Source organism: Eurytemora carolleeae, unplaced genomic scaffold (assembly GCF_000591075.1).
Source record: "Eurytemora carolleeae unplaced genomic scaffold, Eaff_2.0 scaffold625, whole genome shotgun sequence".
Classification (NCBI taxonomy): domain Eukaryota; kingdom Metazoa; phylum Arthropoda; class Copepoda; order Calanoida; family Temoridae; genus Eurytemora; species Eurytemora carolleeae.
In genome coordinates this window covers 120264-132407 of record NW_019396697.1, presented here as the reverse complement: position 1 = coordinate 132407, position 12144 = coordinate 120264, and the positions used below count along the sequence as shown (strand labels likewise).

General features: G+C 33.8%; 1 protein-coding gene across 1 annotated transcript; it reads left to right on the top strand.

Moving 5' to 3' along the window:
* The first annotated feature begins 5000 nt into the window (after positions 1 to 5000).
* On the top strand, positions 5001 to 12144 carry LOC111707517 (heterogeneous nuclear ribonucleoprotein 27C). Its single transcript, XM_023480629.1, has 7 exons — positions 5001 to 5227; positions 5682 to 5764; positions 7059 to 7138; positions 7188 to 7405; positions 8308 to 8359; positions 9029 to 9068; positions 10074 to 12144. The coding sequence occupies exons 2-7, from the start codon at positions 5699 to 5701 to the stop codon at positions 10899 to 10901; spliced, it is 1284 nt and encodes a 427-aa protein (XP_023336397.1). The 5' UTR covers positions 5001 to 5227; positions 5682 to 5698; the 3' UTR covers positions 10902 to 12144.

Below are 12144 nucleotides of genomic sequence, written 5' to 3'. Positions count from 1 at the left end.
TCATACGTACTTGATACTTGACACACCGAACAATGGACACCAGACACTTGAAGCCAGACATGGTTACAAATAGTTAAATACTATACACTTGACACTGGATACCAGTACACCAGAGACACCAGACACTGGCTACCAGTAACTAGATACTAGACACCAGGCACTTGATACCAGCACACCAGATACTAGACACCAGACACTGGATACAAGTAGCCAGACACTAGACATTAGACACTGAATACCAATAAAGGGATATCTGAAACCAGACACTGGATACAAGTTACCAGATACTAGACACCCGACACAGGATACAAGTTACTGGATACTAGACACCAGACACTGGATAAAAGTAACAAGAAACTAGACACCAGACACTGGATACCAGTACACCAGATACTAGACACCAGACACAGGATACCAGTACACCAGAAGATGACACCAGACAGAGGATACTAGTACACAAGATACTAGACACCAGACACAGGATACTAGTAGACCAGATACTAGATACCAGACACTGGACACCAGTACACCAGATACTAGACACCAGACACAGGATACAAGTACACCAGAAGATGACACTAGGCAAAGGATACCAGTACACCAGAAAATAGACACTAGAAGATGACACCAGACACAGGATACTAGTACACCAGATACTAGATACCAGACACTGGATACCAGTTCACCAGATACTAGACACAAGACACAGGATCTGTAAAATATGTATACGTATATGTACATGTATGTATGACTCTCCATGCAAAGATAGCAGTGCCCGATTCTCATTGATATCCTTAAAAGCTTTGTCTGATTAGATATGAACTAGATATCAATGTTTATATTTTAAAAAAATTGTTTATTAAAAATTGTGATTTCTTTACAAATTTTTCTTGCACATATCTACTGCAGGAAATTATATAGGAATTATTTAAATTTATCAATGTAGGACCTAGAAAACCGAAGATATCTTTAACATTACAGATCTTAAAAAGGGGTTCAATGGTGAATCGGACAATGCCATCTTTGCTGGGAGTGTCACTTGAAATTAAGCTTACAGTCCCTTTAAAAGATCCAGAAAACTTTTCAGCTGGTAGTTTACAAGTTTATAGATTAGGAATAGGTTATAAATAGGACTGTACAGGGTTACCAACAAAAATAAGACTGTAAAAGACGACCGGAACCTGTATAGAATAAGACTGTAAAGACGACCGGAACCTGTATAGAATGAGACTGTAAAGAAGACCGGAACCTGTATAGAATGAGACTGTAAAGAAGACCAGAACCTGTATAAAATAAGACTGTAAAGAAGACCGGAACCTGTATAGAATAAGACTGTAAATACGACTGGAACCTGTATAGAATGAGACTGTAAAGACGACTGGAACCTGTATAGAATGAGACTGTAAAGACGACCGGACCACGTATAGAATGAGACTGTAAAGACGACTGGAACCTGTATAGAATGAGACTGTAAAGACGACCGGAACCTCTATAGAATTTAAAGATCCCAAGGTTAAATTATGTATTCTATACCTTAGATATAGTAATCTAATGTTTTTTTGATGACTTGGCAAAAAAAAAGTTGACTGTAGCAGGAAATCGTGAATATTAGGAAACAGACAGTACAAATTCCAAACAGTCGTCTCTGAAGTCTCATCCTTTGTGGGTAACCATGTATTTATTTTAATCAATCCTAAAGACATCTGTATTCTGTATTGTGTAGAAAAGGACATACAACTTTTAAAACTATAAATTTTCTTAAAACTATAAATTTTCTTTAAACTATAAATTTTTTTAAAAACTATAAATTTTTCTTAAAACTTTAAATATTTATTAAGACTATAAATTTTTTTAAAAACTATAAAGTTTTCTTTAAACTTTCAATATTTCTTAAAACTATAAATTTTCTCGGTTAAATAAATCCTTTATTTTATGCAATATACATTAGATTTTCCAAAAATTGATCCAATTTAAAAATTTAAAAATCAGTTTCGTTTTACGGAAATAAAAATAATAAACAATAAATCATTTCTCAATAATTAATTTTTCAAAATTGGTTAACGACACTTCAAACTAAAGAAAATTAAAATCTTTCACAGAAGAGATATGGAGAAGTTTAATTTCTTCTACATACATATAAATATTATATATTATATATTGTTTTTGACTTCAAAAGTCACTATAGTAAAATAAAGAGATCTAAAAATGGATATTTCTAACATTTATTTAAAAAAACGAAAGTTTTGAAATATTTGCATATAAGACGGAGTTAAAATTGGTTGATTTAGAAATTAACAAAGGAATTAATGATGAATATTTGATGGGACTTCATGGGAGTGTTTTAGAGCTTCATGTTGGTGGAGCAGATCAACAGGAACTGGGACAACAGGGCTTATCAAAATCAGTAGGAAGAGATTGCGGCTTGTCATGCTGGCTATGAGCGATTATGTTGTCTCTGGAATGCATGATGAACTGGTAACCCTCAGGTATAAGCACGCCTGCTGTTGGCTGAGTATCTGTATCATCATCATGAAGGAGTCAAGAGGCTCCCTGTGTCGGAGCTGTTACTAGCTCAACTCTCCTAACCTGACTGAGGGCTGGGATGTGTAGAGGGGTGAGGGGGGAACGTAGGAGCAAGGGTGACATGTGGGCGCTTCATGGCGGAAATGGATACACACGTCTTGAGAATAGTCATCGGCATTTGAGTCGGTAAAATAGTCTTCCTTATATTTCGAATTTGTGTTAACAATTGAATATATAATTTCTTAAATCTAAACTAAATTAAATACTTTTTTGCTTCTTTGAGTAATAAAGATGATATAAAATAAATTGAAATGTAGTCAGAAAACTCTGAAATCGGAAGACAAAGTTTAGAATCTAGTTATTGAAATTCCAATGAGCATGAAACATAGCAATTGTGCTGAGTAAACAGACCCGTTTCCCCAAATTAGTGATTTAATAAGTGTCAGATGGTAACTCTCTGTTAACCCAATTGCTGGGATCAATGGTGTCCGATAATACTGTGGAATATCAAATAAAGAAAGATTTTAAGCTGGAAGGATTTTTTAATTAAAACAGAAAATATGCAAGATCTTACAATTAAAAGTATTTGATCCTTTAATTACGTTTTTTTATTCATTTTGATAAAAGATAATACAAATATAAATTAATTTGTAATGTACTAGCTTTAGAACTCAGCATTGCCCAGGGTACTCATAGATACTCCCGCTGTTTAGTCGCGCTTAGTCGTATATTACGATTTTAGCTATTTTTCCCCAGAAGAGTGGACTGACTCAGTTTAGAATTTCAAATCTAAGCTAAGAACACTCCTGCGGTTCTCCCGAGTTCCCCAATCAAAAGTTTAGGCAAAACCGTCATGGTGTTCATGAGTTATGATCGGACAATGAAACAAACAGACAAAACAACTTACAACTGTACATATCATATGTACAAAGTGGCAAATCGTCCCGAAAACATAGTGTTTACATATACAGGGTGTCCCACATCATATTAGACCGTCAACGGGTCTAATGTTAATGATGAATGTCAAAGTCTACTAAAGTCAACGAGTATGGGTACACACCCTTTGCTAAAGGTAGATGTCAAGTCTACTACGGTCAACGAGAATACATTTCTACTTTTGTTGAATCAATATGTATTCATAAGTTCAATGAATGCATTCCTGAAAATGTTTTGATTATTTGAGTGCTGACTAATTATCTACTTGTAAATGCACAATGAATGCATATTCAGTTGAGATTTCAATATGTATACTTTGTTTCAACAAAAACTATCAAACAAAATTATCAAACATTATATTTTGAATTGGCTCCTAATAAAGTTTCTTTTGTGTTTAATTTTAAGCTGAACCATCATACATTATTATTTTGTATTTTGTGTTTGAAAATAAATACTATAACTATAACTATAAATTGCGATTTTTGGGACTAATTAGAAAATTTCATTAGAATGAATCATTTTCAAAAATAACATAAGGCTTATATATAAGAAAATTGTTGCGGAAAATGATAAGTTTTTCGAGTATTAAGGGTTTATTTTGGTGCTAAAGATTGGAGATAATCTAATATGATATGGGACGCTCTGTATATCTATCTGTTTGTTGGGTTAATTTGGTTCAATAAGCGTAAAATAGCTGAATCGCATGGTGACCAAATTTTTTCTGTGATTTTTATTGAAGACTTCCAAGTTTTGTCGGAGCTATACCTAGATTTTTTTTGAGAAAAAAACTGGTCTCTGCTGAAAAAACCAAGGATAAAAATACGTAGGGTCTCCGACAAAAAGCTTGGTGTATCCAATGAAAACTTTGGGGGTCGCCTGTAAAAACCTAATTTACACACGTTTGAACTATAATCTGGTTCATTTGAACTATTTATTTGTTTATTTGAAATAGTTTTGTATTTAAACTATTTTAAGTTTTTTTTTGGTTTATTTCAACTGTTCTTACGTTCACTTGAACCATATCATTTGAAATATTTGTTGTTGTTCATATTCTAATTGATGCTCGTGTCAATCTCAAAATTATTAATGATGTTCCTAGAAAATAGTTCAAATGAGCTTAAATACTGGATCGTGCTAATTCAACCTACACGATATGACGTCGTGTCAGTAGTTCAAATAAACAATAGTTTAAAACGACCAATGGTTCAAACTGTAGTAGTTCAAACAAACGGTAATGTTACATCGTCTATATGGCAACATCCCCCCTACTGAACAATTCTGACCTACTAATTTTCCGACCTATACTGCAATATCAGACCTACGCAGCTGTTTATTTTTGTATTATTTGAGGGTTAGGGTAGGTTTTAAACTTTTATTCGTGTTATTTACTATATACCTTGAACAGACTGATTAAATGTCGTCTTCACCGATGGCATTTAAATAATGCGCTATTGACAGTTCCACAGAACAATACGAGGCATTTGCGCTCTAAACGGGATTGATTACGTTGCGGGTTAGGCTTGCGGATTTTCTTTGATCATTTTTGTAAAATAAGCTAATTTTTCCATTAGTTTTTCTCCAGAAATACTTAACCAAAGCATTTTACAATAAATTATACAATTTTTAGGTTATTGAAGATGACCCGAAGGAAAAAATGATGCACAATAGTGATATAAATGTTTTGGGATTAGCAGAACCGAAACTATGGAATAAACGAAGCTAGCAACTAACTTTTTTACTCAATTTCTACAACTCGTTAAATGATAAGGTACAATTGAATATTGAAATGATGAACATTAATTTTCGTTCGTTATTCAGCTAAATTATTGTTGTAATCAAGTGCGTATACAGGGTGGACTAAGAAAAATGTGTATTATACTCAATCAATAAAAACTAACCTTTCCAAAAACATAATCTCGAGATTATGTTATTCTTGAGATTAATTATTTAGATCAACAAATTTAAATCAAGGAACGCCAGATGTGTTTGCTTTCTTCACTGGAAGGGCCGTCACTTAATTTCTCACCCATTTATTTATTAATGCCATGGTTAAAATTAGTAAAAAAAGAATCTTTAAAGTATTATTAAATATTTTTTTTCACTGATTAATTTACAAAATGGCCGACAACATATAACATGGTTGTATAGTGATATGATTGGTAAAATATGATTATTTCCGCTTATTTTATTTCTATTTTATTTTATTTTTATTTCCGTCTTAGGTAACTTTTGCTGTGAAATGGCTTTTGTGACCCATAATGGTTCCGGAGGACGGGGGCAGAGTAGGAAACATAACAAGCATGAGGTAAATAAATATTTACATGTTGTTGTAATTTCAAGTGAACTTTTATGCACTGAAAACGAAACCTTTATCAGAGAATAAAAAAGAAATTTTTGTTATTATAGCTTGAAAATTGCTAAATTCGTACAATTTGATACCCTAATATCATAGTTGAAAAAAATCAATTTTCTAAGTGAAAAACATAGATTTTAAGGGTACTGTTGTTAAATTGGATATGCTGCTTTAATAAAAAGAATCACTTATAACTATGTATGGCTACATTTCCTTTCAGTTGTTATAATCTTAATAGATTATAAAATAATTAGGCTTTTAGGGCGCTTCGCTCGCGCCCATCTTCTATTTAACCTCTTAATTGTGGCTTTATCTGTGAGCATCTTCTCTTTGTACATTATAGAACAAAAACAAAAAAGTTTGCGGATTTCATAATATTTTTTCACACATTTTCAAAATTTTACAAAAATTAAAAACTTTTAAACACACAATTTTGATCATTCATAAACCTTCCCTGGGGTCACGGGAGCCCGATCGGTTCAGCCACTTGGACGTTTATTGGATACAAACAAACAGACACCAACCCAAACAGACTTCCAGACAAGCTAAATTTATATATAGATTATCTACCACTGTAGATGTCAGATTTTAGATAATAATTAATCAGAAATTTATTTTTCTTGTTTGTCCAATGTTAGTAAACAAACAGTAGCGTAAGTAAGGGGGGTTATTCGGGTTACTTTTATTTGATAGAGTTTGTTAATCCCAGAAACGCCCCTGTTTTAAGTTCACAAATGGATACCATCTTTTATTGTTGTAATATATAATATATAATATACTCATAAGTTAACACAATTCCCGGTTTTACAAAGCAGGGAATAACTTTTAATCTCTTAAAATAGATTTATGATTTATGATTTAAGATTTAAGATTTATGATTTATGATTTATGATTTATGATTTATGATTTATGATTTATGATTTATGATTTATGATTTATGATTTATGATTTATGATTTATAATTTGGTAGAGAATTGATGAGTTGATTATTTGTGGGGAAAAGTATAGCTTTTTATTTCTTTACATCTATCTATATATCTTTCTCTCTCTCTCTATCTATCTATTTATATATCTATTTACATCTATCTGTCTATCTTTCTCTCTACCTATCTATACATATTACTGTCTATAAATCCATCTTTTTACCGGCCAACATATCTATTTATCCACCCAAGAAATCTCTTTCTTTCTATCTATAAATCTATAAATCTACAAATATAAATATATATCTATATATATTATAAAGGATGAGGAGGCAGGGAAGGTGTTTGTTGGAGGACTCAGTTGGGAAACTGCACAGGATAATCTACTTAGATATTTCTCCAGGTTATTATTATTATTATTATTATTATTATCATTATTATTATTATTTAAGGTTTGGTGAAGTTATCGATTGCGTCGTGATGAAAAACGCGGAAACGGGAAGATCTCGAGGCTTCGGTTTCGTCACGTTTAGCGATCCTTCGAACATTGATTCCGTGATCCAGAGCTGCCCGCACACCCTGGACGGTCGAACGATCGATCCTAAACCCTGTAATCCTCGGTCTGCACAGAAACCAAAGAAAAACACGACCTGGCCTAAAGTGTTCTTAGGTGGGATTGATTGATTGATTGATTGATTAGCTGATTGATTGATTGATCGGGTTATTGATTGCAAATAAACGTGTTTTATTAATAAACAAAACTGTTTAAACCTACCTAGAAAATACCGACTTTTGTTTACAATATTTGTTATTGTTTTGATTAAACTAATTCTTAATATGATCTAATGCATCACATTAAAATATGTACATAAACTCTATCCCTTCCACCTTATACCATATTAGGTCAATTTTAAACTTTAGAAATATTTTTTTTTTCTTGTGAAATTTTTTTTCTTCATTTAATAGTGTGTCAATAATATCAGGGTTCAGTCATGTGTTTGTTGTCTATTCTGAACCAATAGAAATAATATGGCGGTAACATCTATCTCTCTGTCTCTCTCATTATCCAATTAGAGTTATGAATCCTTCAATCGGCGCTATCAGTAAATTACTTCTACTGAAACAATGGTGGTCAATTTATTTATCTATTTATTTATCCGTTATGATTTTTTAATTTTTATTATTAAACAAAGATTTTTCAAGCTTCGAAAATCATTTCTATTTACGTATTCATTTATATTACACAATTAAATTCTTTCATTTATTTATGTTGTAACCGCCAAAAAAGTTCTTTGAAAAAAGTTTTTGGAAATGAAGTCCTAAATTTTGGTACTAGAAAAGTCCTGTGGAAAAAAATCCTTGAAATAAAAAATCCCTGGAAATAAAGTCCTATATTTTTGAGAATTTATTTTCTTGGTTTTTTTTCTGTGATTTTATTAAAAAAAATCCCCGGAAAAAGTCCTCTTATAGTGAAAAATGCATAGGAACAAAGGATGGTGAGGTCCCACACAAAATTTGGGCCCGATCGGTTCAGCCGTTCTACAAACAGACAAGCAAAGTTTTTGTGCCTAGGAGGACTACCTAGTAGTATCACAGAGACGGATCTCAGAGCCTTTTTCTCCAGGTGAATTAATCTCCCTTCTCCCCCCATTATGTTTCTATCCTTTAGCCCCACCCCACCACACCTCCACTTGTTAAGGCAAACAGTTTCAGATTTGAAAATTCTGATTAATAAAGAAATTGCCAAAAATTGTCAAGGAATGCGACCTTTGTTAAAGAATACATCAAGATTCTATTCCCTTCCAATGGAGAAAGTGGCGAAGTTTAACCAGGGAGCAAGGAATAGAAGGGAGAGACAACTGACGCGGTTCGCCCTACCATATGATTATACATGCTTTGCAGACGGTACTCCATTTTATATCGAGCTGTTTGATTTTTTAGTAGGGCCCTACAGGAAAAATATGTATTGGCTCAATTTTCTTTCACCAGTTTCGCCAATACATATTTTTCCTGTAGGCCCCTACTAAAGGTAGGGCGAACCGCGTCAGTTGTCTCTCCCTTCTATAAGGGCTCCCTGAGTTTAACGAATTCTTAATAAGTAAAAATACGAATTTATCCCCAGAACAAAATGCATATTTCGACAAAAAAATAATGAACAGCCAAAAAATATGAAAATTGTGTATGGCATTATATATAAAGAAATTACAGTAACTGAACAAATTATAATAAGCAAATTAGATTTAAAACTTAATTGTCTCGATGGAGGAAAAATTAGTTTTTGTGTTTGTTTTAGATATGGAGAAGTTATGGAGGTGGTGATAATGTACGATCAGGTATAATAATCATTTTGTACAATTTTTAGAAATATAAAACTTTAGAATATGTTATCATTATAAATAAACTAAGGGTCACCCTAAATACAATATATAAAAAATATAATAATATTAATAATATATAATTATTAATAATAGAATTTAAAAATTTATTATTATTTACCAGCTAAAAGGCGTTGCCCGTGGGATAAAAATGGAATTTTTTTAACCTATGTCACCCCCGGCTGCCCATGAGTGTCCACAAAAACGTTAATTTTTAACCTGGTCCACCAATTTACAATACATTCAACAATTTCTGTTGGGAAAGGGTCGTCATTGCTTTTTACTATTTTTCCGGTTTTCCTGTTGGAATTTACTATATTTCCGGTTTTCCTGTAGGATTTTACTATATTTCCGGTTTTCCTGTAGGAATTTACTATATTTCCGGTTTTCCTGTAGGATTTTACTTTTCCTGTAAGAATTTACTATATTTCCGGTTTTCCTGTAGGATTTTACTATATTTCCGGTATTCCTGTTGGAACTTACTATATTTCCGGTTTTCACTGTAGGATTTTACTATATTTCCGGTTTTCCTGTAGGAATTTACTATATTTCCGGTTTTCCTGTAGGATTTTACTATATTTCCGGTTTTCCTGTAAGAATTTACTATATTTCCGGTTTTCCTGTAGGATTTTACTATATTTCCGGTATTCCTGTTGGAACTTACTATATTCCCGGTTTTCCTGTAGGAATTTACTATATTTCCTGTATTCCTGTAGGAATTTACTCTAATGAATTACCCCCAGATCGGGAGAAAAGTAAAAAGAATATTTGAATATTTTTGGGAGAAAATGAAATTTGATACTTACTCCCTATTTTGAAAAAAAAAATTAGCAAAAAAAATATATAAAAACCCTAAATTTTTAAACTGTGTGGAAGTACTTGCGGAATGGGGAGGGTTTACAAAAAATATATACCCGTACTGTATATCAGGCTAGAGAGTATAGGATGTATATATATTTACAGGAGAAGAAGAAGGCTCGAGGGTTTGGTTTCCTCTCCTATACTACCGAGGATGCTGTAGATCTAGCTGTAGCAGAACATTATGTCAACATACAGAACAAGCAGGTGGAGATCAAGAGAGCTGAACCTAGGACAAATATTTCGGAGCTTAATAACGGACCCTTGGTCGATCAGTGGGGCACGCCCGCCCAGAATGGGGTACATAATGGGGCACAGGCCCAGGTTACACCTACTTACAGTGGATGGGGGGCACCCCCCACACTCCCGCCTCCCGTTACACAGAATTTTACTCCGACTGCGTTCACCGTTGGTCCAGGACACTGGGGAACGCCCCCTGTTAGTCAACAATCTCATGGATGGGGAGCCCCACCCCCCGCCCAACATCATAACTCCTACGCCCCGTTAGCCCCTTCTCACCCAATACATTACAACGGACACCATTTTATATCTCCAAACCCAGCTCCTAGCCACACCTTCACCACATCCTACTGGGGTTCTCCTCCAGGACCAACCCCACCCCCTTCCACCCCTCAAGAGATGTACTCACCCCACGCCGCCTCCCCTCAATCCCCCCACCAACCAAAGTATGAAATGTCAATGACTGGGTACCATTTGCACCCAGCCCCTGGTCCACCGGAATATACCAGGATTTATCAGAAGCCAATGAACCCTCCCCAGTACTCCAGCTCTGCCACCCCTGAGTACTTTTCCCCTCCTGTGGTTGCCCCTGTGGCCTATGCAGCTGAACCTTCAGGGCCCCCACGGATTGGAATCCCAGGGGGCTATGCACCCCCTCAAATTGGGAATTTCCACTCCTACCGTAGATCTTAGTACAAGCGCATCTACTTGACGAACAATAGTTCCAGATCTGATATTTTCAATATGTTGTTCATTTCTTCTTTACATTCAAGGTTCTTGTTTTTTATACATGAAATTTTCATTGCTTATCGTTTCAAGATTCAATAATTTTATTTTATATTTATTATTTTCTTGAATTGAACAAATTTTACACGACACGATGCAAAGTCGTTTCTTAAAGTGATGCCATGGATCCCAATTGTACACTTTGTACACCATTGTACCGTATGTTATGAGTTTATCATAATCAACCAAAAATTTTATTTATTTTGTTCAGTTACTCTATTATGAATATGCCAACTTTTACAATATGTTTTTATATTAGAAATAATCTCGGACAAGTTTCCTAAATACCCTGCTAAAAGTACACAAAGAAAAACTCAAAAAAAATTTATTAATGAAAAAAAGTATTTAAAACGAAAATGAGCATTTTTTTAATGGTTTTTTATGTACTCAGTGGAAAAAAAAGTCAAAGAAGACATCACAAAAAGTTAACTTTTCATCATAACGCATTATACTTATGTTATCCCTGGCCAGGGTTTTTTGCATTTTAAACAGCAAAGAAACTGAACACTCGCCTAATACTCTAATCTAACCCTCCTTTTATCTTTACATCCTGGCACTAAATTTAATGAATTCGATTTGCTTACCGCCGCCGGCTTAAATTTGAATCACCGATTCAAATCCTTCCTGAGTCCGAATTTTATGAATTTGAACCGCGTCTCAAAGTCGCCAAAAATCGGTCTCAATTGAGCGCCGCCTTGAATCTTAAAACAATTTTAAGTGAAACCAACCACATTTGAGTCGCGTCTCAAATTTAAGCCGCGGCTCAAATTCATTAAATTCGGACACTGAATCTTTAAATAAACTGGCAACAGGTAGTTGTGACGCAGCTCAAATTCAGTAAATTCGTTCCCTGATATCGTAAACCTTTTGATATAGCAGAATTTATATCTTGAAATATCAAAGGTTAGTACGACACCAGCTTCTAAAGAAAAGTGGAATCAAAATTAGAATTTGTGTCGAGTATTCAGTTCCTTTAAGCATACACCAGATAATACCAATAGAAAAGGAATGTTGTTTTATTTATTTAGTAAAGAAACTTTTGTACATGAATACCTTAAAGCGCCCCTTTCTTGGTAAAAATTCTAAAACTAATAATTTTTTACCTGACATTATACATCCTGGATTGGTTGGATTTTTTAAAAGGGACCAG

What these genes read in the sequence shown, in the direction of transcription:
- LOC111707517 (XM_023480629.1), top strand. Translation starts at nt 5,699, where the DNA reads ATGGCTTTTGTGACCCATAATGGTTCCGGAGGACGGGGGCAGAGTAGG. An exon ending in CTACTTAGATATTTCTCCAG is followed by an intron (nt 7,139 to 7,187) that starts GTTATTATTATT and finishes TTATTATTTAAG; the next exon opens with GTTTGGTGAAGTTATCGATT. An exon ending in CTGGCCTAAAGTGTTCTTAG is followed by an intron (nt 7,406 to 8,307) that starts GTGGGATTGATT and finishes TTTTGTGCCTAG; the next exon opens with GAGGACTACCTAGTAGTATC.